Source organism: Xenopus laevis, chromosome 2S (genome assembly GCF_017654675.1).
Source record: "Xenopus laevis strain J_2021 chromosome 2S, Xenopus_laevis_v10.1, whole genome shotgun sequence".
Lineage (NCBI taxonomy): Eukaryota > Metazoa > Chordata > Amphibia > Anura > Pipidae > Xenopus > Xenopus laevis.
In genome coordinates, this window is record NC_054374.1 from 140,264,730 (window position 1) to 140,291,700 (window position 26,971).

The following is a 26,971-nucleotide window of genomic DNA, read 5'->3' on the forward strand; positions in this document are numbered from 1 at the left end:
AGCTGTACACAAAGTAACGGGTTGCAACGTGGCATATGCGTGGGGTTGTTGGGATATCAGGAGGAGAGCCCTGGTGGCTGCGAGGAGTGTCCTTGTTTCACACATCATGGGTCCTTCCTCTTTTCCTCTTTTTTCCTCTTTTTTCTGCACCAGAGGAAGGATCTACGAGGTCCAATGTATGGTAGTGCAATGTATGGCTATATAAACTAAACAGAAGTTGCACCTGCTTGCTCTCCACTGGATTTTGTTATCTTTATGGTATATGGTTAAATGGACCCAAAATGCTGTTGGATTGAGCACCCAAACTAATTTACAATTTGGTAGCCCCTTACAGTATACGATTTTGTAAGTTTAAAACAACACTTTGGGGTCAACACTCCAGATTTCAGATCTAAACACTTCTGTTGGAGGCTAAAGGGACTACACTGTTACATGGGCAACATAACAGTACTCCAATAGCCCAATAGCAGACAACTGAGTTTGTTATTTAACAACACAAGTCAACTAAAAGCCTCTCCCTGATTGGTTGCTATAGGTTAATGCACTGGGACAAACCTTTTGAACAAAGTTCAACACTCTAAAGGCAAAGGCATATTTTTTCAAAAAATCCTACAACCCAGATGTTGATATCTATATGAGAGTCAGTTTGATGACTCCTCTTGCGTTTCTGTGCACATACCAGCATGCAGGTCCTTCAGCCACATAATTAAGTATTTTAATAGACAATAAAGATAACAGCATATTTCAGGATGCTGAAAAAATATATTCAAATAATAGCAGGGAGGCACATATGTACAAATGCATTACTAGAGATACAGAGTCACATGAGAATCAAGCAAAAAAAAAAAAAAAGTAAAATATATATGCACAGGGTCGGACTGGGGAGCCCCCCTCAGGATCCCCTACAGTGATGCCGCAACGCAAATTGTTTTTTTTTTTTTTGTAGGGCCAGGAGATCGGGAGAGGGGGTCTGGCCGAGCCAGTCCGACCCTGTATATGCTTAAAAATATACAACAAAACTGCCATTTAACAGCAGTTGTAGCAACATTCACAAAGGGTTAGGGTAGCTTCGAATCATATATTTTAGCAGCAAACCAGGGGGCATGCAAGGCACAACATACCCTGTGAGAAATATTACAGTGGGTGCAGCACCTATAGTAGCAACAGGCCCAATTTCTATTAAACCTGGAACATTATAATAAATGTAGATCATAACGGGACAACATTAGTAAAGTATATATATCTAATATATATATTAATAAAGCTGGAGCACCCAACCTTCATAAATATCAACCGCCTAGGTATTGGTCATAACATAGTGCAAACAAACAAAACTGAACCACACTCACAGGGCTTTGTAGTGAAAATCAAATTAGTGGTTTATTAACTTTTGAGTTATCTTTAATATGATGTAGAGAGTGATATTGTGAGAAAATTTGCTTTTGAGTTATTTATCTTTTTATTCAGCAGCTCTCCAGTTTGCAGTTTCAGTAATCTAGTTGCTAGGATCTAAATTACCCTAGCAACCATGCATTGACAGGAATACGACACCAGGGTCAGACTGGGCCGGTGGGACACCGGGAAAAAAGCTGGTGGGCCCCCCGGGGAGGAGCTAGGGGAGAGAAGACTTTGAGGCTGGGGAGCAGGCCCGGACTGGCAATCTGTGGGTTCTGGCAAATGCCAGAGGGGCTGCTATAAGGTGCCATAGAAAGTCAGTATTTAGTGGGCTGGTGGGGGGTGTTTGGGTCTCTGTGTACCTGAAATGCCAGGGCCTATTTTAATTCTCAGTCCGGACCTGCTGGGGAGCCCGGGGGATGGTGCGGGGGTGCTGAGGCTGCAGGCCTGGTGGGCCCTGGAATATGAACAGGAGAGGCCTGAATATAAAGATAAGTAATAAAAAGTAGCAATAATAATACATAGCCTTTTGTTTTTAGATGGGGTCAGTGACCCCCACTTGAAAGCTGGAAAGAGTCAGAAGAAGAAAGTAATTCAAAAACTATAAAAGATAAATACTGACAATTAAAGTTGCGTAGACCTTGCCATTCTACAACATACTAAACGTTAACTAAAAAGGTGGATCACCCCATTTTAATTGAGTCTAGTAAATACGTGCCAGTGTGAGGAAGTCATGACTGGGTAATAGCACTGTTATGTCAGTGTTGGATTATATTTGCCCACATGAATGTTTCTCAGGGGCCAATAAGCCTGTTCTGTGGATAAATTCCCTGCAGACAGAACCAGCACATACTTATAACTGAGGCACTGACAATGTAGAGACTTCTACACCCATGTTTGTTGTCCAGTCGTTTAACTTGCTAAACTGTCAGATCAATGAATGGGGGCGGGGACACCAGCAGAGCTCTCTGCCAGCAACAAGACATAGCAGTGCGGGCATCTCATGTCAGTGGGCGTGTCACGTACTAGAGACATTTCAGGCACAAAGTACATTTGGGGAGTGTTCCCCAGTAGCTGAGCTCCAGTCTGTCTCATTTTGGGGCTCATTAAACAAGTGGGGGGTGAGGGCGGATCAATGAAAGTGAATGAAACAAAAAGCCTGCAGTATCGCTCCGCCGCTGCTGAGGGAATGTAATACTGGCTGGGTGTGTGTCCTAATATGAAAGAGAACTATAGGGGAGCAGCTGGGTTTGGGGGAAGGGGGCCGGGCGCACAGACTCACACACAGACATGGTGAGCAGGACAGACGCAGACGCACGGAGGGGACAGACTCTCACACACACACAGCAGTCACAGCGGAGGGGCAACAGCAGCAGCAGCATCTCCAGCACTGGCGGCGGCAGCTCAGACACAGGCGCTCACTGACACACTGATACTGAGACTGAGAGCGCTCCTCACTGCTGTCTCCTCCTGTCACACTCTGCGGTATTGAGGTCTCTGTGTCTCTGCGGTGAGCGGGGGAGCCTTGCTGTATGCGAGTCGTGTCATCAGTGCGGAGTCGTGTGAGACTGGCCCTGCCTGCAGGTGAGTGCTGCCGCCAATGGAGCTCTCATGTCTCCCACATGTTGTATTGCCGCTATATGTCTGTATATGTGTGTGTCCCCTAATGCAGTGTGTTTGACTGCACATATCTGTCACTGTTTCCCAACGCTGTGTGTATATAAAAGTACCAGAGTGACAACTGTGACAGTGTGTGTGCCCAAAGCATGACTGTATAGCTGCTATACCCCATTCACCTGTGTCTGTATATTCCCCATTCACCTGTGTCTGTAGATTCCCCATTCACCTGTGTCTGTAGATTCCCCATTCACCTGTGTCTGTATATTCCCCATTCACCTGTGTCTGTATATTCACCTGTGTCTGTAGATTCCCCATTCACCTGTGTCTGTAAATCCCCCTTCACCTGTGTCTGTATATTCCCCATTCACCTGTGTCTGTATATTCCCCATTCACCTGTGTCTGCAGATTCCCCATTCACCTGTGTCTGTATATTCCCCATTCACCTGTGTCTGTATATTCACCTGTGTCTGTAGATTCCCCATTCACCTGTGTCTGTAAATCCCCCTTCACCTGTGTCTGTAGATTCCCCATTCACCTGTGTCTGTATATTCCCCATTCACCTGTGTCTGTAGATTCCCCATTCACCTGTGTCTGTATATTCCCCATTCACCTGTGTCTGTATATTCCCCATTCACCTGTGTCTGTATATGCCCCACTTACAAAATGCCCCTGTGCCGTATTTCAGCTTTAGCCACTTACATCTACCTGCACCTAAATGACAATATTTTGTATGTAGAGTTGGCTGTGGGCTCTTTGAGGAGCCAGTGATGAGTTTCCATTTGGATATGGGCTATTTACATGCGTCGGGGAATATGTAAATGTGCAACTGCTGGCTGGATGTGTACGGCATGTTTATTAGCGAATGCCACGCTTGTGTGGCTGGGACTATTCATATGGAGAGGGCACAGTGAGCCCAGCAAGTGTCTGTAATGGAGTAGAGCTGCACCTGCTGTATGTGGTTTTACAAAGTGTTTCCCTGTAACCGTCTGGGTGTGCAGCGCGTCCCATTGTGTATGTGTAACAGTAGAAGTGTGGAGGCGTGTCGCTCTAATTGGGCATCAGCCGTGTGTGGCACAAAGTGGGTTTATATTGTAGCAAAGTAAAGGAGGCAGATGTGTCCCAAGTAGAATGTCCCATTCAAAGCGAGAGGGTCCTCCTTCAATATTGTGTATTAGTGCCAAATCTATCCATAAACATTCTGACATTTAAACAAGCCCAGATAATAATATGCAGATAATACATTTATAACCCCATGACTTCCTCTCTTCACTGATATTCACTGAGTTTATTTGCTGGCAATAGACTCAAAGATCCGCTCGTTTGGCGATGCGAGCGGATCTTTCCCCGATATGCCACTAACGGCATGGCTATATCGGGGGTAATTTGAACGTTCGGCCGTATGGTACGCCAAGGGGCTCCGACGGGTCGGTTGGTAAAAAATCAAACCTTCCCGATCGATATCGTGGTCAGATATCGATCGGGAAGACCCATCAGAAGCCTCCATACATGGGCTGATAAGCTGTCAAATTGGTCTAAACGACCTATATCGGCAGCTTTATCTGCCCTTGTATGGCCACTTTTAGGTTCTTGGGGAGCTTTCCTAGCAGTATCAGATACACAGAGCAGATGTTTTTGCAGCACTCACTAGAGCTGATGCCTTTGGATGGGACCAAGCAGGGTTGAATGGTCGGAGTCCAGCAGGGTAGGAACCATAATATGCTGGAATGCTCAGTAACACAACCCTTAATTGTGCTGGCAGCATCTTTATTAACAGTGGTATAATAGTGTCTGGGAAGAGAGTGTGACTGTGGGATAGCAGGTATAGTAGGGAGAGATGGTACCTATAGTAACAGTGGGATAATAGTCTCTGGGAAGGAACTGTCGTTGTGGGATAGCAGATATAGTAAGGAGAGATGGTGCCTATAGTAGCAGTGGAGATATTAGTCTCTGGATATTATTCTGCATACTGCTGATCATATATAGTAATCACCACTGCCTGTGCCCTGCGTGCAGATTGCACTGACATTTGTATCTCTTAATTTGTGCACCCTATCATAACTGTGCACATATCTGTATATTTACATAATAAAAAATAATATATAATACTCCTGACAACAGTTTTACGTCATGACATGCCACAAGACACAATTACAGGTTTGAACTCATTTGCAATGGAAATATATGACACACCAATTATTGCAGAGGTAGAGCTATAAGTATGTAATAGGTGCTAATAATGGCAATGAGGGTTGCTGGGAGCTGTAGTCACGCAGTAGTTGATTAATCCCATATAACTTTTTGTGTTCTCAATTGCCTGTAGGCCAAGATCCTAGGGAATCAGTACTTCAGAGCGTTTTTAGGAGCTGTGAAATAGATTTCTCATTCAGATCAATATGCCATTAACTGTATGGTGCATGCAGTGCAGTATTTATAGCAATTCATAATCTATAGTGGTGATGAAAGTTAATGTAAAAATAAAGGTAGAAGATAAGTAGGATGAAAATTTAACTTGTTTTTGTATAAATAATATCTGATTCCAAAAAGTACCTGCCATGCATAAATACTGTACCTCCTTTTACGTTGAACGTGTTTAATATTTTTCTGATTAAATCAGTATTTGCATATTTACTAATTTATTTTACCAGTATTGTCTTTGTCTCTTAATGTTGCCGTTGTCGCAAATTCGCTAGTGTGATATCATTTCTTTACTTCGCCAATTTACTAATGGGTGCTGCCGGCGTAAATTCACTAGCAAGTAAACCTACTCTTGCGCTACTTCGCACCCTTACGCCAGGCGAAGTTGTGCTATGTCAAAGGGACGTAACTACGCTAATTCACTAACTTGCTCATTTTACTGAACGTTACCTCTTGCGCCAGACTTGCCTTCCTCACCTCAGACCAGACAAAGTGCAATAGAGAAGATAGGGATTGCTTAAAAAAAGCTGAAATTTTTTCTAGATCCCAAAAAACACTGCCATCTTTTCCTTTTTTAAGGGTGATCGGCTGAAAAAGATCGTAATTTTTTTGGGGGGTACCCTCCTTCCCCCCTACATTTCCTAACATATGGCAACTCAACTATACAGTGGGCACATGTATAGGGCAAAAAACTCTATGTTCTAGAGTTATTTTAACTCTATTTTATTTTATGAAGGTTTCCCAGGCTTGTGTAGTGTAATGTATTTGCTGCTACATATACATACGTCCACTGTACTTTAACTTGGCGCCGTATGCAAGTTAGGCATCACTAGCGTAACTTCACTTTGCTTGATGAATTAACGCTAGTACAACTTTGCTACCGTTCACCTCCCTGAGCGCAACTTCGCATTTTAGTGAATTTGCTTAGCGCTGGCGAAACTACGCCTGACGAAGTGCGGCAAAGCTGTCGCTTGGGCAACTTCGGATCTTAGTGAATTTGCCCCATTGTCAGTTTCCCAACTGCCCCAGTCATTAGCAAGTATTTAGGAGTGCTCTACCCTCTTATATTCACCTGTGTAGGTCCAGGTGCTAAACTGGAAGACCTTTGCCTGCAAGCTGGGTCAACTTCTATATCCAATGGAAAAAATCCAGTAGCACACCGGTAATGTTGTAAAAATCTTCAGTGATTTATTAGCCCATATACAAACACACAGAAGGGCAACGTTTTGGGCCTAACTGGACCCTTTATCAAGCCAACTGCCCCAGTCATGTGACTTGTGCCTGCACTTTAGGATGGAACTACTTTCTGACAGGCTTTTATTTCTCCTACTTAATGTAACTGAATCAGTCTCAGTGGGACTTGGCTTTTACTATTGAGTGTTTTTTTTTAGATCTACCGGGTTGCTGTTATCTTGTGTTAGGGAGCTGCTATGTGGTTACCTTCCCCATTGTTCTTTTGTTTGGCTGCTGGGGAGGGGGGTGATATCACTTCAACTTGCAGTACAGTAGTAAAGAGTAACTTAAGTTTATCAGAGCACAAGTCACATGACAGGGGGCAGCTGGGAAACGACTCTAGCCCCATGTCAGATTTCAAAATTCAATAGAAAAAAATCTGTTTGCTCTCTTGAAAAATGGATTTCAGTGCAGAATTCTCCTGGAGCAGCACTATTAACTGATGCATTTTGGAAAAAAACATGTTTTCCCATGACAGTATCCCTTTAAGACCATTGTCTTATGCGGATAGCTATCGGTTTGCTAATATACAACCTATACCCTATAATCATCAGATTTTGGCCAATGTATCTCAGTATGTAAACCTCAGCATAAAGCTAACCTATGTGTTATGTGATTAATTTTCATTTGTCAACACCAATGCAATAAACCTACTAGAGTCCTCAATCCAAGGACATATGTGCTACCCAACCACAGAAGAATGGCCTGCTGTTATTGCTTCTCTGTGCCTCTGACTTTTTTGGTTCAAGCTCACCATTTTGACAGGGCCCTCTGAGATCATAACAAGGTTACAGATACATAATAATGTTTCCAGTAATATCTAGGACAGCAAATAGGCATTCATACACCTCAACCTACTGTAACTGACTTTCACGCTGAGCTTTCAGAATTATCTAGGAGTGAATATGGTAGAGCCATGTTTCTATGTCAATTCATTACAGTTAGTCCCTTTGGTGGAATTAAGTCTCCCTCAGCTTTCATTATCCTGTACTCCTTATAGATCCTTACCTCCATCCCAACTTCAACTGCATCTTCAGCATAGCTCCAGGTTGCTCAATGGTGCATCATGGAATTAACCCCCTTGGCCACAGATATAGGGAAAGCGTTGGTTCCATTCAGTCTTAATTCCAAGAAGATCTAAGACAGCAAATACTTTTTCCCCTCAGATATGACCTTAATTGACGTTCAGGTGTATCTAGGCATACACCCAGGGTTGCTCCTGCCATGAGGCAAGGTGAGGACCTTGCCTCAGGTGGCAGCAAGCGTCCAAAAAACCACCTCTTGTAACTTTAAGAGCCGAACTTCCGGGTTTTAACCCGGTAATTCAGCTCCGCTAGTGCAAACAGCGCTATTGCGCTCAATGCACTAGTGATGCTGCCCCCCTTAGATGACGCTAATTTTTAAACAGAGAGCGGGAGAGGAGGGGGGCGGCATCTGGGCTGCTGCCTCAGACAGCCCCGAAATCGCCACTGGATACACCTGAAGGCTGAGTGCCCTCCCTACCACCACCTATGCTCCAAGCTCCCACAGGGGTCCCCACAGGTAAGCAACACAGATTTAGGGCAATGACAGACGGGGAGATGTGTAGACCCCAGTTAAATCTGCATTACTGCGGCTGACAAATTTCCAAAAAATGCTTTTCCCCTTGCAATAAAGTGGCAATACATGGGGCTTCATTTTCTGCAGTTGCCTGAAGTTTCCCCATGAGGTAATTTTGGACAGCTTTGGAAAACAAAGCATAGCATATGTTCAGTATCGGACTGGCCCACGGGCATACCAGGAAAACTCCCGGTGGGCCCAGGTGTCAGTGGGCCCTCCTGCTTCTAAACATTTGGCATATTTTATGACCATTCCTACTTCTATGAGGACAAAGAGGCTAAATAGATGGAACAATAGATTATAGTATGTACAGAAAAAAGAATAAGAGAATAGAGGTTGAGTGAGGAGAAGAAAAATAATAAGGAGGTGGGCCCCTGGTCTAAGGTTTTTTTGGTGGGCCCCTGGTGTCCCAGTCCGACACTACATATATTCATTCCACACACCCCACCCATGAAATTTACATTATTGCCAGTGGTAAAGCATTTGCAGGAGACTAATCTCCTCCTCTGGCAGTAACCTTAAAACACGATGTGTTTTATGTTTGTTGACAGTGAAGAATAAAACATAAGAGAAGCTCAATGTACTGTAATCAAATCATTATTGGTGTTGGTTAGACATGGCTGCTGGACTGATCAGTTTGGCACATGGCATAACAAAGACTTTTCATTTGTCTATGTTTTGGCGTCAGTTATTAGGATTGTGAAAGAATAATAGAAAAGAAAACATAAATCTAAGTAACTTTGTGATATACATTCTTTACAATTTTTCTATGGTTTTTAAGTTATTTGTATATGTATTGCTATTGAGAGCAGTGTTTGTCTGTCCCTTTCTATTCTCTACCCTGATGGCTCAGACTGTTGATACAATGTAAGACAAGTCAGCTGATTAACAGACCTGTCTTTGCTGGGGACCTTGTTTATTAAAGATCGGATTTTAGTGGTTTTAGAGGTTTTTGAAACCACAACTAAACTCACAAACGCTAAAACCTCAATTGTGATTGAATTTATTAAAAGATCCAAATAAAAATGGAAAAAAAACTGAACAATGCGGTAAAAAATACAAATACCTTGAAAACCTTCTTCAGATAATTCCTAGTGAAAAATGCATTATTCACCAGTAGGTCCTTCCAGCTGACAAGAGGGCACCCATTCTAATTAGAATAAAAGAGGTTCCGGCTAAATATTTGGAAGGGTTTTTTTACAGTGAGAGCTGTGAAGATGTGAAATTCTCTCCCTGATTCAGTCGTACAGGCTTTTTAGCAAGGGAGGGAATACAGTAGTGATGTGCGGCTGGCGGCTTCTTTTTTTATAGACGTGCGCCCGCCCCTTTTGTGACATCATCGGCGGAACAGGTCTATAAAAGAAACCCGGAAGTCAACCTAACTTACTATATTACTATGTAAAAAAAAATCTGAAAAAATCAAGTCTTTTTTGATTTAAAGTGGTTTAGTAAGATCAGCGCAACTCCCATTGACTTCTACAGCACCTCAACAACTTTTACTTGGCGAAGTTTGGTATTAAATATTTTTAATTTTTTTTTTCATTTCATTTCAAATTTATACAAATTTTCGGAAATATGGGAGAAACATGAATTTTTTTGAGGTTCGTGGAAAAAAAATCACAATTCGATTGTTAGTAAATGGGCCCCTAAGACTTTTGCAATATTGTTTAAAAAGTAACAAGCAGGAGTTAAGCAAATAATGCTTTCAATAGGAAGTATGTTTACAAATAACTTTAAAAGTACGGAATATTTTTAATACATGTACTTTGGAAAGTTGCTTAGAATTATGTTTTCTTTTATTGGACAAATTTTTATTTTGGGGTTGACTTGCCCTTTAAGGATGTATGTGAGTACTAATTTATATCAGTTGCTTCTTGCAGCCTGTGCATTCAAACTAGCATGGTAAGCAGACTGTCTCTGGCACTATTAATCTCACACTGGTTAAGAAGCATATTCTCTCCATGCTGCGAGACTGACAGAATGACTACAGCAACATTTTGAACCGACGTCCCCGACATTTTTCATGGCCAGGAACACATGACATTATCTTGAATAAAATCATATACTCTGTCTTTTATTAATAGTTTCCATTGCCTTCTCTTGTTTAGATATGTGAAGAACAATGTAGGAAATGTCCATGTTTCCTTTTTTTTGGAGGTGAAAGTAGTAATTTGCAATGGTTTCCTTAGTGCAACCGTTGGAGCTGCCAAACGGTTGCTACAGTAATTAGAAATTTACCTGCTGCCAGTGACATTGTGTCGTTTCAGGTAACCGTGACCAGTGAGGCAGAGAATTGCACCCCTGGGCTCCACACAAGAGACTTCCAGACATTAGTATAGCTAAAAAGCTACATTTTGGGACTACATTAATCTTGTTGGCCCTTGCTTTCAAACAGTGGTGTAACTAAATATTACTGGGCCCCACAGCAGATTATTTTTCAGGCCCCCAGGTTTACCAATATTGATTTAGACTGTATTAATTAGGACCTCATGGGGCCCCTATACCTCCAGGGTCCCCCTGCAGCCGCAGGGTCTGCTTCCTCTATAGTTACGCCCCTGCTTTCAAAATAGCCAGAGCCTAAAACACATTGCACTGGTTATACTGATATCAAGTTGTACTGGTATCAGCAGTGGTTCCTTTCAGACCCCTTATGACAGCACTATCTTTGCTTCATAAGGTAACTGATGGTGTCACTGTTGGCTTTTGTTTCATTGGCCTTTGTTATGTTTTTCACACTGTTGCTCTTATTGCACCCATTTCTCTTTGGAGAATGATACTTTTATATGAGTTCAGGGACTGGGCCGGCGGGACACCGGGAAAAAACCTGGTGGACCCCGGCCCAGACCTGCTCCCCCGGGTGACCAGTTGTGTCGTGCATGAGCTCAGTGCATCATTTTCCGCACATGTTTTGAGGTCGGGAGGGGGCCCCCTGTGACTGCCAGGAGGGCCCTTCATTTTGCAGCCCCGGTGGGCCCCTAAGGCTCCAGTTCGACCCTGTAATGAGCTCTACCCTTGTGTGACAACTTGCTCTCTAGAGAGCAAGGAACATGAGGCACTACTAGTTCAGATGCCATATCATGAATCCAGCATGCATCAGGTCCAACAAAGAATAACTGTCAATATCTGGCAAAATTTGAAAAGTAATTGTTTTTCATAACAGGGCATTGTTGAAAAACTTTCCTCAGACAGCAGCGCAGAGCATGGTACCAAAAAAAAAAAAAAAAGACGCTCTAAAATGTCGAATGTCGGGTTTTTTAAACTTAGAAATTTGGCTTTACAGTTGCACTAGCGATGCTGCGAAGCTGCCTCGGACGGCTCCTTTCAAAGAATCACCGATGTTTTCTTGGCACATACTTGCAAAAAATAGCCCAGTGCCAGCCATGTGTGGCAGTAGAGGGAGATTATGGGAATTCTTATGCCATGTTTTCAGTGGGAAAGAATGTTGCTGTTCAAACATCAATTCGAAAACACGATTGCTCTAGGGATGCTGATGCCATTATCATCTAAAAGACAAGGATATTGACCTAGTGATGAGTTTTCAATTGTCGCTGAGTGTATATGGGCTATTTATTTGTGCTGGGAATATGTAAATCTGCAGTTATTGGGTGGATGTGTATGGCATGTTTATTAGCTATTGCCACTCTTGCTGTGACTAGTTTATTTCTATGTACCGGGCAATGTGAGCCCAGTAAGTGCTTTCTCTCTGTAATATAGCACTCTCTTTCTCTGTAATGTAATGAGATGCACATGCTGTACATAGTTTTAATTCGTGTTTCCCTGTAACAATTCGGGTGTTTGGCTTTTCCCATTGTGTGTGTGACAGTAGAGGTGTAGAGCTGTCTCCCTAATTGGTCATAAGCCATGTGTGTTACAGCCTGTCATCACTTATCACTTTCCCGTGGCCTTTTCTTCTTTTTCAAATCCATCTGAACACAATATATGGTTGCATTTTTCAGTTTTTCTCTCTGCCATTGAATTTATAAAGTACAGGTATGGCCTCCATTATACAGAAACCCGTTATCCAGAAAGTTCAGAATTAACGGAAAGGCCATATACCATTGACTCAATTTTATCCAAATATCCAAATTTCTTTTTAAATGATTTCCTTTTTCTCAGTAATAATAAAACAGTACCTTGTACATGATCCAAACTAAGATATAATTAATCTTTATTGAAAGCAGAACCAGCCCAATGGGTTAATGGGGAGGCAGATTTATCAAGAGTCAAATTTCAAATTCATGTGAGTTTTTTAAACTCTTAATTTGATTGGGGGCTTATTTATTAAAACAATTTAATATCTAAAGCTCGGATTCGAGTTGAATGTCAGGAAGGCTACTAACATCATCAAATTGGTCACTGGACCTCTCCCATTGATTTATACATGAATTCGGCAGGTTTCAGGTGGCGAATAGTCTAATTCAAATTCTTAAAGGGCTAGAGTTTGATAAATCTCAAAAATAATAGTAGAATTTTTTAAAAAATTAAATTCGAATTTGGATAATTCACTAGTTGAATTTGACAGTTAAGACCATAAAAAAATGTGAAAATTCTTATTTTCAATTTGACCCTTAATAAGTCTTCCCCTTAATGTTTTCATGATTTTCTGGTAGATTTAAGGTATGAAGATCCATATTACTGAAAGATCTGATACCCCGGGTCCTGAACACTCTGGATAATAGGTCCCCTACCTGTAATAATAATAGACTTGAGACGTGTTAACTTTCTCCCATAGCATATTGTTGGTGATAAAAGTTGTACCAGGTACTTTTTTTTATTGGAAGCAGGCCCCCAATGGGATTCAAAATAGGCCCTGGCTTTTCTAGTATACAGATGCCCAAACAGCCCCCAACATCCAATAAAAATGACTACCTATGGCAACTTAAAGCAGATTCTGGCATTTTACAGAATCTACAGATTGCTAGTTCTGGACCTGATTCAAGTAACTTGATTTTGTGTAATGTATTGGGTCAGTGGCGGAACTACCGGGGGAGCAGGGGGTGCGAGCGGGCCTGGGCCCGCACCCCATCAGGGCACTCCGGCAGCCCGCGCGCCACTGAAATGCGGGCCGTACGGAGGGGGGCGGGGCCCGGCTGCGCGTCACGCACCAGGGCCCGCCCCCTCTAGTTACGTTACTTAATTGGGTGTTATACAGTGTGACAGTGAACAGTGACCATGGACTAAATGTGAAAGAGATATTTTCAAATATCTTCACATATTTGATACTATTCTTCAAACTGCTGATTTTGCGGTCCTACTGGTATTATATTGTGTTTACATATAATCATCTATGTTGTTCAGAGTCTTCACAGCCTTACAATTTTTTCATTTTGTACTTGATATAGCATAGAGTCATTTTGTGACGTGGTACTTCCATGGTGCAACATGTTTACTTGCTAAACTCACAACTGAGGTCAAACAAGGCAGATTTGAATTCCTGATCAGGGTGGGCTGTATTTATTTCAAATCTCCTTTGTTTGGCCTATGGTGTGAAATTAATCTGTTTTTGTTATATCCTTCGGATTACATTTACTGAGATCAATCCTTTATTAAAGTAACAGTAACACCAGAAATGAAAGTGTTTAAAATGAATGACAATTTAATGTACTGTTGCCCTGCACTGGTAAACTGGTGTATTTGCTTCATGACAGGTGCAGCGTCGAGTCTGTCCCCCTCCCCTTCTGATCAAAACCCCATACCTACTGCCCAATGAAACACACACACCACTGGTTTGGAAAGAGATGGCCGCAGTTGTTTATTTAACAAAGTAATACCATACTTAACATGTATAACATATTCAACTTAACAAGCAGTTTGTATAACAAACCATTTTGCCTCAACTGGTAAGATTGGTTCCTCCTCCATTTCCGGGGCCCTAAACCGGGCTGCCTAACTTTCCCATGAGGACCCAGGCCTACCAGGCTATATCCAATCACTGTGAGATACCCCATTTTAACTCCCCTTGGGGGTCCTTGTAAAGGTACCCTCCGCCAACTGCGACAGCAAACACACCTAACTACAGGGAGGGGGGGGCGGGATGCTGCGTCCTGCTGCTCTCACGACCCGGGGCCGACTGGTGAGTATCTTGTGCGGCTCTGCCTCCTCTGTCGATCCCGGGAACCTAACAGCCAATCCCAGCGCCCCATACAAAAAGGGGGGGCGGGGAGTGGCCCTCTCCTATCACTGTCAGGCCCTGCTTCCCCTATACAGGCTGCTGGGTAGCCATGGGGGCAGCCATTCAAGCACATGTATGTGTAAATTTTGTATACTATATAACTTATCTGTTATCTGTTGTGTATAATGTGCCTTTTCTCCTTTTTCAGCGTTCAATGGCTGCCCCCATGGCTACACAGCAGTTTGTTGATATAAACTATTGTAGAGTTTCTGAAGCAAATACATCAGTTTTACTGGTGCAGGGCAACAGTACGTTATATTGTCAATCCTATAAAACACTTTCATTTTTTTCTGTTACCGTTCCTTTAAATATCGGTATTAATCATCTGAAGGCTCCTTTCCTTTGTGAGTAAGTGACTGCTTAAATGTAAGTTTAAATTTTCTTACTATGAACTACTGGATATAGAACAGTTAAAACAGAAGTTTTTCCCCACGCTATTAAACATTCTCTTTCCTGTGTGAGTTTAACATCTGCTGTGTACTCCTGTGCTTGTACAATGAAGAGTTCCCCCTTGAGCTAGTCATAAACTGTCTCAGGCTTATCCTATAGCTAATGAAAGACTCCTAGCTGAAGTAGCTGGATTTGCAATGTAAAGAAATCTGTAACAGCATAAACCTATTTGAAAGTAAAGGTTGGAGTTATCTTTTTCTGCTTATCTTTGGTTAAAGAAATTCTAGCATGGTAAAACATGCTATTTACAAAATACATCTGTTAATAGCAATTCTCCAACAGAATCCTGCAGCGAAATTCATTTTTTAAAAGAATAAATAGATTTTTTTATATTTGATATTTGTCTAGGTTCTAAATATATTAGTTTGCCAGGTGCCCTCAGACAAGTGACCTGTGGTCTGATAAACTTCAGTCATTCTTCACTTCTGCCTCTGCAAGTTGCAGAGATATTACCCCCTACAACCCAGCAGCCTATCAAAAGAACAATGGGAAGGTAAAAAAAATTATAGCTCCCTAGCACCTGGATTGTTTAAAAAACTCCAGTGCCCCACCTTGTGGTAGATATGAGAACGGCACCCAAGTCCGACTGTGACTCCTTCAGTTACATTAAGTAAGAGAAACCATAGCTGATCTGACAGTTTCATTGCCAAGAGTGGCTATTTCTGAAAGCACGAGATCAGGCCCAGTGATGTGTGATGGCTTCCTATTCAATATTAAAATAGAAAAAATATATTTTTTGGTTCAAGAATAAATTTTAAATGGTAGGATGAAATATGTGTAATGTAAACAGTGTAATTTAGTGATAGAAACAACGCCATAAAATCATGACAGGATCTCTTTAAGCAAAGGTTGCTTAAAAGATTGAAGTCTTATCACCTGCCTTACATTAAATATATTATTACCTGTTTTTTAATTGATGCTTATGCCTTCTAGTAACTGTTGCACTGCCTGATAATCAAACTTTAAATTATGTGTGAAAGTGCAACTTGGTGAAATTACTTGCTCAATTTTGCATTGTACAATATACTGATATCAATTTTAAAACTTTCATAAATCGGTGGTGTTTCATCTGTCTTGAAAAGATTGATTGGTCTTGATTTTGCAGTATTATTAAGCAAATTTATTTCAGTTTGGCTTAAGGAATGGAGCTTGTTTATTCTTGTTACGAGGATCAAATGAATAGTGGACTTATTCAAGCACGTGCGGATGCAGAGGCTGCAAAATCAATAACAAACTCATCTGTAAAAGAGGCAATGCTTAAGGCAGTGCAGACACAGTTGCAAGCTAAGATGCAGGCAGAACTAGCTCACAAACAGGCACAAATCCAAGCTGAACCTCATCAACAGGCAACATCAGAAATTCTGAAAAAGGAAAGGGAAGAGGCTGCAGCTTTGGCAAGGCTGCGAGTATATAAGATTGTTGTAGAAGGGTGAGACTTGGTGGACCTTCAAAGCATTGGTGCTTCATTTGCCTTTGCCTTAGACCCAATGAAGCATGTTAGAGATCTAGTGAGTCTGAGATGTCGAGAATAAAGCATACCAATAAATCAAAAAGAGTTCAGGTGTAGTCTCAGCAAGAAGTAGACATTTTGTCCACCAACAAATGTCAGATGTGTGGATCTACAAGTATAGACAAACAAAATGACCTTTTATCACAATGCCCTCTAGGTAATATTGCTGCTTTGCAGCTGCAACTGCTGCTCATTATTTCTCTTTCAGGACAAAATGCTTTTGCATCTTCATATATTCCTGGAACCTCCAGTTTTACAATGCCAGACATCAGGCAAAACCAAGCCTTTGAACCCTACATTTATGCAACAAATTACACCTGCTACAGAGCAACATTGGGAGGCTGCTAAAAAAGCCACGACATCTACCATGGTTTCTTCTTCATGCACCCGTGCCAAAATATTCAAATATTAAATTGTACTCTAAAAACACAGAAAAGGAATGTCATAAGGATGTACACTATCCTAGATGATCAAACTAACCAATATTCTTTAATTTGCTAATCATTAATGGGAACACCAACAACAAGAAGAGACGTTTGATGTAACCACTGCCAAATCTAGTTGAGTTTAACCAACTACCTGACCACAAAGGTGAAATCTCTGTTTCTGAAGCCCCATGTCTTCAACCCTTGAGGTACACAACATACCAAACTGCCAAGGATGAATAGAATGCAAAAATCTTGCTTCTGCTTGGCATCTTTCAGATACACAAAGTACTTCAGTTTGTAACATGTGCTCAATTCTTGACCTGATCTTTTATGGGTAATTGTGGGAGATATCTGCATACACTAGAAATACCACCCTGCTAATGTTAATACTTTAACTAAAGTGATATAAAATGGATAACGCTGCTGTTCGTTGACAACATTGGAAGAACTGTGTTCCAAACTAGAAATGACAACAATAAACCAGTTCCAGCTTTTGAAGTCAAGGACCATACATAAAGGACAAATAGTTCTTCAAAAGATGTTCAACCTTCGCCTGGTCTGTGGTGGCGAAGTAAAGTCTGGCGCAAGAGGTTACGTTCACGAATATCCATAAGTTAGCGAATTAGTGTAGTTACGTCCCTTCACCAGAGCGCAACTTCGTCTGGCGTAAGGGTGTGAAGTAGCATTTGAGTATGTCCAATTCACTAGCGAATTTACGCCAGCACCCGTTAGTAAATCAGTGGCAAAATGACGTAACGCTGGCAAATTTTTGCTAGCCTTAGTCACTTCGCCCTTTAGTGAATTTGCCCCAAAGAGCTTTGTCAATGCTTAGCTGCACAGTGGCAAAATGTAAAAAGATAATGTAGAGCAGTGGTTCAAGCCCCTTTGAAGGTCTTAGAGCACCCACTGCTAATAACAAGGTTACATATATATGAAAACACAGATGTTTCAGTCATTTTGCCATAATTCAAAGTATATTTTAGAGCATATTCGTCCTAGAAGTGTAACCTCAGATCCCACTGTAACTGGCCTACATGTAACTGCTCAAAGCCCCAACAAGCCCCGCCATTTGGGGGCCCTACCTTAGAGAGACTTAAAAGGTTCAGTTCTGCTTCAGGCTACACAATTGTCTGCGTCTCTGCTGCGGTTTAAAGGACTCTAGTATCCAGCTCCCTGAACAACAAAACAGGATTGCAGTCTGACTTGCATTTCCATCGATAAAGCTAATTAAAGCAAGACAAAGATTGTTGTGTACAACAGTTTGGATGATGGATAAGACTCATCATTTCACAAGGCAGAAAGCCATGCTACAATAGCAACAGCATTAGAATAAATGGCTAAGGGGCAGATTTATCAAGGGTCGAATTGAAAAATTTAATTTTTAAATTCAAATTTCGAGGTAATTTTAGTGTACTTTGAATAGGGATAGTCAAAATTAGATTAGAATTTTTTAAAAAAATCGAAAATTCGAGTATCAAAATGTATCATGTACTGTCTCTTTAAAAATTTCAACTTTGACTATTCGCAATCTAAAACCTGCCGAATTGCTGTTTTAGACTATGGGGGACTCCCTATTTGGAGTCATTTGGTGGACTCTGAAAACTCAAAGTTTTTTTTTAAAATACTTTGAGTCGAATTCGATCGAAAATTAACTTCACTTAGTATTTATAAATTTCGATTGTTTTTTTTTTCAAATTTCGAGTTGATCAGAGTTCAAAAAAAACTCCCATCACCTCGAAATTCGACCCTTGATAAATTCACCAGTATTGTCTTTCTTTGTCAGCGGGATGTATCAGTATATATTGAGGCTCCTTCTGTCATCTGACAGAAGTGTTAATAGAGTCCGAAGCTGTTAGGGTGTCCAGGAGTGCAGAGGGCCTGTTGGAGACCAGAATGATGTGCAGTTTCAGTATATGTGATTTGGGGGTCCATAAAGATTGGATGGGGACCAATAACATGAAATTGTATCATTGCTTCTTAATTGGGATGCAACAAATTCACAGTTTTTGGATTCAGCCATTGGAAGTTGCCATTCAGCACCTTTTGGATAACTCCTGATGGCCTTCCCTATCCTAGAGACCTCTCTCCATGGTGAAAATATGATCAGTTAACTTAGCAGCTTCTTGGGTGTCCATGAATGCAGTGGATCCAGTGACTCACAATGAACACTAAATTGCGCCTTAGTGTACATTTGTAAACAACAGTGTAGAATAAATCATAATTGCATTGTTGTACCCATGGAAACACTGTCAGTGAACAAAATCATTCATGTTTGAAGTTCTTTACAACATAATATGTTGGTCACGGCTGCTTGACTGATTAGTGTGGCAAACGTCACATGAGTAGAGGACATTTATTAGGCTGGTTTTTAATGGTCAGGAACAGATAACATTCATTAGGCTGGTTTTTAATGGTCAGGAACAGATAACATTCATTTCTCTTGAAAAAATGGCATGCTTTTATTTATTGTTTCTATATCCTTCTGTACGTTTAAATATAAGTCGAGAAATGCAGATTTTTGAGTCTGTAATTGGAAATCTGTTATTCATTAAGCAATGTATGCATATATTCTTTGTCTGTGGAAGTAAAAGAAGTGATTTGCAGCGGTTTCCATGGTGCAACCATTGGAGCTGCCAAGTAGCTGCTACAATAATAACCTGCTGCCAGTGACATTGTGTAATTTCAGGTAACCCTGATCAGCGAGGCAGAGAATTGCACTCCTGGGTTCACATAAGAGACTTCCAGGGCTAAACAGCCAAATATAGTGACTGCATTAAAAATTATTTTCTTAAGATGTCAGAGAAGCTTTTCTACAGACAGCATGTGTTGCACTGATATATGCATTGGCTACTATCAGTCCCCTATGCTGCTTTTGTATTGTTTAGTTGACCACGGTCATTTTTTCAACTCTTGATGTGGCACATTATTCTTTGACCCAGTTTCCAATGCCAGCAATGGTGGTAGCAGGGGTATGGCAACTTCAGATATTTGCATGCCACATTTTTAGTATTGAAAAAAACATTGCAGTTAAAATTGCGCTGTAACAATACCATTACTATTATAATGTTGATGCTATCAGAATGTTAAGATCAAGGAAGATTAAGAAGCCTTGGTAGTATAAATTTTCTAGGCACCCAGTTCTAGGCACCCACAGTGAGCAGAATTACAAAATTTTGCCTTTTGCCCAAGCTCTCTCCTATAAAAAAACCAACCACCCTAGGGTTTGTATTTGGAGAGGGCAGCAACACCATTATCCTGTTCACTGAGTTTCCAAACATTACTATACAGTGCACCCAAACCTTACCCAATATTGTGCTGCCCCAAGGCAATGGCAGAGTCTAAAAGAATCGGTTCTCCTGGGGGTTTTAACTTTCCTTGGCCTTTAAATCAAGGATATTTTGAAAAACAATAATGGATTTTGTAAACAATAAGTGCTTGTACTGTATGTCCCCTGTTCCTTAGTAGAACAAGGGTGTGTGTCGTGTCTGAGAGATGATTGATTTTTGCTTGGAGATGCTAGCTACATGGTACTATTTCTGACGATGATTTGACCATGCTGGTACTGTTGTGCCCACATGTGAAGGAATACAAATGGCTCTCTGTGCATAATAATCTATGCTAATGTGAGTTGCTGAATATTTATATAAAATAAACTGGAAGTAATACCTATTTCCCCTATTTACCACGCTGATGCTAAATCTGTATGCATGTATTATTGGCTAATGAACATTACTATGTGTCTTTGCAGAGCCCGGATGGATGTGAAAGAAGCAGAAGAGCTGGGCAGCCCCCAGCCATTGGCAGTCCAAGCCTTTGCAAGTGGATCTACATTACATGGCCTTGCTCACATCTTCACATATGAGCGATTCTCCTGTCGAAGGCTTATCTGGATACTGTGCTTCCTGGGCTCCTTATCTCTCCTGCTGTTCGTCTGCACAGAGAGGATCATCTATTACTTTGAGTACCCACACGTCACCAAACTGGATGAGATTGCTACTCCTAATATGATCTTCCCAGCCGTGACCTTCTGTAACCTCAATGAGTTCCGATTCAGCCGTGTGACAAAAAACGACCTGTATCATGCAGGGGAGCTACTGAGCCTGCTCAACAACAGGTAAGATGGGACTGGCAACAAGGGGCTCTTATCAAGCATAGTGGATATTAGTGATGTGCGGGCCGACCCGATACCCGCGGGTTTACCTGTGGGTCGGGCAGGTTCGGGTCGACCTCGCAGTGCTCCTCGCGGGTGGATGCGGGTTGAGCTCTTCTCCTGCTCTCCCTGTCCGCCACCTTCAAATTCCGGCATCCGACTTCCGGGTTCCGGTTTTACAGTGTCGCGTCTGCTCGCCCTGCCCCTATTGTGACATCATCAGCGGGTATTAGCAGGGCAGGTTAGGATCGGGTGCGGGTCAGGGAAACCCTGACCCGCACATCACTAGTGGGTATATGTGATATTTCCCACAATTAAGGCTGTCCATAGGTTCCACATTTATAGATGGAGAGTCAGGTACATGCCACTAAACTACAATGTAATCTAAGACTGGTCTTGTAAAACAGTGGCATTAAAGGGTTGTGAAACTGTCTTTGGATCACACATCTGTCGTTTTATTTATCATAAAGGGAAAATTGCACCCTGTTTATTTGGGCACGTTAGTTCCTTGGTTTAATTAAGGGAAAAGAAACACTGGTGCTTACTATTTAAAGCACTAAGAATTTCATTTTTGTGGCACAGGGATACTATTCCCAGCATGCAGAGAGAATTCAGTCAAGTGAAAAGCTTTGGCTTTCACTGTGGCCCTGAAACTCCTCATCTTGGCAGGTGGGTGGGGCTTCATCGCCAGGAAGTGGCAGGAGCTGCACCACCAATTGCTGGTTGTATAGCCAGATCACTCAGTATCAAATCACGTTGTCTTCCATTGATCCATGTAGAAGCTTTAACTTCTGTTTTCCTGTAAATATGCCCATTTCTTCCCTCATTCATTAACCCTTTAAGTGCTATAAATCTAGTGGCACTGACATGGAAGTACAAGCACACCAGCCATGTAGCTTGTGCAAAAATGTGTTGTAATGTTTGAGACTCTGGCTCTAAAAAGTTTCAGTAAATCAAAAATCGAGAGCATCCTGAGCAGCTGTATCACTGTCTGGGCTGGGAACTGCACTGTCATGGAGCGCAAGACCCTACAGAGGATAGTGAAGACAGCAGAGAAGATCATAAGTGTCTCTCTTCCATCACAGACATTTACACCACTCGCTGCATCCGTAAAGCCACCAGCATTGTGGCTGATCCAACACACCCCTCACACTTACTGTTCACACTCCTGCCACCTGGAAAAAGGTACCGAAGCATTAGGGCCCTCACTACCAGACTGTGTAACAGCTTCTTCCCCCAAACCATAAGGCTCCTGAATACTCAGGGACCGGACAGATCCCTCTCACACACTCACTCCATCTGACCTTACTATATACCACAATGTTACACAGCCACTGTACGCCATTGTATGGATGAATAGCCATTGGATACAGTTGTTCCCTATGAGCACATTTGCACTTTGTCATGTTATTTATCATGTTCTTGCTACTGTCATGTCACAATGATACCCCCATCATGTCTGACGTTTAGCATTATTTACTTAACATATTACATCTGCTGAGTGTGCACTGTCTTGTCCTGTCCCTGCACTGTGCTGACCTGTCTTGCAGGAGTTGCATATTTTTGCACTTTTCGTCTGTTGTCCGGTACATCTATGTTGTGTAGCACCATGGTCCTAGAGGAACGTTGTTTTGTTTCACTGTGTACTGTACAAACGTATATGGATGAAATGACAATAAAATCACTCTTGACTCGACTCTTGAAATCAGTGATTTACCCTACGCATAAATGTATAATAAGTGGTTTATGGGTCTGATGATTTTATTGGCAATTTGTTCATGGTTAGAACATATATTTATATGCTAAAAGTTAACTTAAATTTCAACCACCCTTTTAAGGTAGCATTTGTGGGTTGCCAAATGAGTGGATCTGGGCTAGATTTGGCCACCTCCCAGATGCTGAACTACAGAGATGCATCAATGAGGAGCTCATTAATGAGCAGGCAAACTCTTCATCCTATGGAATTTTTAAACCTGCCTATTTATATCTGTCAGGCAGGTCTGTAGACAAGCCTAAAAAATGCTTATATGGTATAAGGGGGCAGAGTTGGCATCTTTTATAAGCCGTTGTATGGTCACCGTTAGATAAGGCTATCAGCGGATCATATTGCCTGTATACAGAACATCTGGCATTCAGTAGGATTGATAGTGATCCATATATATATATATATATATATATATATATATATATATATATATTTTTTTTTTTTTCAAAATGGACCAGCACACCGTTTATCTTCAATCAAAAATAGTGTTTATTCTTCATACACTGTGCATCCAACGTTTCGGCCTGCATTCAGGCCTTTATTCCTTGATAAAGGCCTGAATGCAGGCCGAAACGTTGGATGCACAGTGTATGAAGAATAAACACTATTTTTGATTGAAGATAAACGGTGTGCTGGTCCATTTTGAAAAATATACAATACACATTGACTAAGCACCCGGCTTGAGACTTGGAGATTGGAGTGCAAGTGTTCATATTGGTATATATATATATATATATATATATAGTCACATGGTTAAGGATAATGTAAGTTAAAGTGATCCGCCATACAGTATGTGTACAAGCACTTGGTTAAGCCTGAATGCATTATTAATAGGATATTGATAGTTACACGAGCCAGCAGCCCTGGTTTCTCAAAATCTAAATTGCTCCAGCCCAAATCCATAATAAAAAAGGACAATATGTTAGAAAAATGGGTTTGTATGTTTTCCCCTTAAAGAAAGGCCAAAACAAGGTAAATATATTTGAATAATTATATAAGCAAAAATCAGCTTGCAAGTGAGACATGGAATGGAAGGAAAAGGTAAGAATTATGCCCCATACCCAAAGGGCAAGAGGGGTATGAGTGGGGTATGCTCAATATATTTTTCTCTGCAATTCTACCCTGCTCTTTCTTTTATAAAATGCAGGTAGTTTTGAAGGGGATTACAGGCGCATTGCATTTTGTTGCTAATGATGCACAAGTTGGTATAGCAAGCAGTTTCATGTTTTTGCTGATACAGTAAGTGAATATTAGGTTCAGTGATGAACTCAATAAGGTGGTTTTCCCTAGAGATGGAATTAAATTCGGGGGAACAGGTTGAAAATACATTTCTGTCAAAGATTATATGTCTGAGGTATAGAAAGGAGCATGCTGCATATTCATTAACTGGTATTTAATTAGTGTTCTGTCTGTGAGCGAAAGATACGAGATGGACTAAGAGATAAAAGGCTTTGCCAATGCCACATGGTGCATCTGTCCGCAATATCTCACATATATACCGGTACCTGTGCTTAAAGGTATGTAGATCCATAGAACTCGAGTGTTGTCCAGAACCTGTGCCTTCCTGAGAACCACTGACCTTGGGTCTAGTTATAATTTTGAGACTGTGTTCTGACTTAAGTTAGATGTTAAATTTGAATATCTTTTATTGTTCCAGTCTAAGTCATAATACGTATTTGTATGGTAGAATGTGTGTGCAGTACAGCTTGTGGGTCGCATGGTAGAGATGAAGGAATGGAATGATTTGCTTTGTAGCTCACTAACATGTGCAGCAATTCCTTTCAACACTTTAAGGGGAAAATTTTATAAAAAATTCGCCAGCGTGATGTTATTTCGGCACTTTGCCGATTTACTAATGGTAGACTCTGGCGCAACTTTGCACTTTAACGACAGGCGAATTTTGCGGTCTGGCGAAAGAGCATTACTATGCAAATTCACTAGGTTTTTGATTTTACTGACTATTACCTCTATCGCCAGACTTGCCTTCTCCACCTCAGACCAGGCGAAGTGCAATAGAGTAGATAGGAGTTCCTCAAAAAAAAGTTGAAAAAAACAATGCTGGCGTTTTTTCCTATTTAAAGGGTGATAGAATGAAAAAAATCATAATTTTTTTTGGGGTACCCTCTTCCGCCCCCTAAATTTCCTAACATATGGCACCTAAACTTTACTGTGGGCACATGTGTAGGGCATTATAACAACTTAGTATAATTTTATTAAGGTTCCCTGGCTTTGTGTAGTGTAATGTATTTGCTGCAGCATATACAGCCATTGTACTTTAACTGCACGGCGTATGATAATTAGCCAACGCTAGCGTAACTTGGAACTGCTGAGCATAATTTCGCTGGCTTAATTTTGCCAGCATTCGGTACCCTGTGTGCAACTTTGGATCTTCGTGAATTAGCGTTGTCCAGGCAAATTTATGCCTGGTGAAGTGTTGCGATGTGCACGAAGCCATCACTGGCAAATTTTCGCTGGTTAGTGAATTTGCCCTTTAGGGTCCTTACACTCAGGCATTTGTTCCTGCACCCCCCTATGGTTAATGCTTTATGCCTTCCACCTCTGGGGACTGCAGGAACAATGCAGAACATGCTTCCTGATGGCACTGTACTCACTGAGGAGTATGCCAGCTCTGCCTGCAGGTGGAACACATCAAGTTGAATTCAGTATTTACATTTGCCTTAAAGGCCCAAACAAGATTGTCAACAGACTCACAATGCTACAACGCACATCTGATTCCTATAGGGTGGAGACAATTGTGATGCAGTTCATTTGACTGATTATATTTGTCCTGAAATGGGCTGTGTGAATCAGACCTATTCTTTGGTTTCCAAAATTGTTTTAGATTGATTTAAACAAACTGCTTGCTAAGGGTATATGCTGCCATTGTGCACCTGTGTTAGTAAACCATCTGGAAAATGTAAAAACCCAAATGAATATGAATCCATAAAACCATAAACTATAGCATGTGATATTTCTAGTTGTAGCTTTCCCCTTGCGTCCCAATTCACTATTCTGATCCAAGAAAGCAGTCAATAGATTGATGATTGTACATGTGAATGCCCTCTTGTCTCTTCCTTGTTTGTGACTTACAGTTTTTGCCGCAGCACAATAACTATTTATCTCTGCATTACGGATGAAAACTATTTGTCTCTGCTATCCATAGAACAGACTCATGACCTTTAATCTTCTTTTCATAAAGAGGTCTCCTTAGGTCATAAGGTGACCATACTCATTACAGTTTGCTTGTAGAAAATGTATTATCCCACAATGGGAGGTGGAAGGGCTTGGTGGAGGAGTCACAGAGATTCACAGGGGATTTGGATTCAGGGAAATGAAAATTCTTTTGTTTGTCCACATCAGACATCAGCAATGAGATTCTACATTAGAGCTGGGTAACATGCAGCCAGTATCTACAGCCCACCAGTTTGCTTATCCTTTCTCTAGGGCAGTGGCTGGAAAACTGTCAGTCTATCTCCCCTAGGGGAGCTCGGATCAGTGTCTGGGGGGATGGCTCAGCCTGAAGGTCTCTTAGGATGATATTTGGGAAGAATGCCTATTTGTTCTGCTAGATACATTTGAATTCTCATTTCTAAGGTCAGTTAGGGTGATATTTGGGGTGAATACTTATATAATCTTGACATTTCTAGTTGCAGCTTGTAGCTGATGTATTCCATAAGTCTGTACCCATGTTATTAGCTATGGGGTCCCTAACTCAAGGCTGAACTTGAAGGGGGGGTTGAACTAAATTAATCCCATACCTCTCAATTGTCCTGTGTTTTGCAGGACAGTTCTGATTTTGACCGCTCAGCCCACAGTTACGGATTGTTAGTGAAAAGTCCATAATTTTACTTTGATCTCCTGCACTGAATGGCCAGAACAAGATACAACGTTTCTGAAATGTAATTATATAAGAGGCCCTTGGCAGAACACTCAGCATCTGCACTTAGATACAATTGTAGCTATTTAAGATAAGCAGAGATATAAGCAGGTCTCTTGGGAGAACTGTGACTCGCAGCTTATGGGTCAGGGCACACAGGCAGATTCGGGGACAATATCCTCTTCTTCCGGGTGACTAATCTCCGTGAACTGCCTTCCTGCCGGCTAAAATGTAAATTGCGAGCGGGATGGCACTTGGAGCGATTCGTTTTCCGAAGTCTCTCTAAGTTTCCTAGTGAGGCAACTTCGGGCGACTTCAGAAAAGTGCCACCCCGCTGGCGATTTATATTTTAGCCGG

At 41.4% G+C, this 26,971-nt stretch overlaps 1 protein-coding gene across 1 annotated transcript in view; it reads left to right on the top strand.

The window, feature by feature from the left end:
• Positions 1 to 2,345: 2,345 nt before the first annotated feature.
• LOC101027278 (acid-sensing ion channel 1) overlaps positions 2,346 to 26,971 on the top strand; it is a 139,907-nt gene continuing 115,281 nt past the window's right edge. Inside the window, exons 1-2 of the mRNA XM_018250170.2 lie at positions 2,346 to 2,979; positions 20,571 to 20,936. Of these exons, the coding sequence (XP_018105659.1) occupies positions 20,578 to 20,936 (359 nt within the window). The 5' untranslated portion in view covers positions 2,346 to 2,979; positions 20,571 to 20,577. The remainder of the gene's footprint in view (positions 2,980 to 20,570; positions 20,937 to 26,971) is intronic.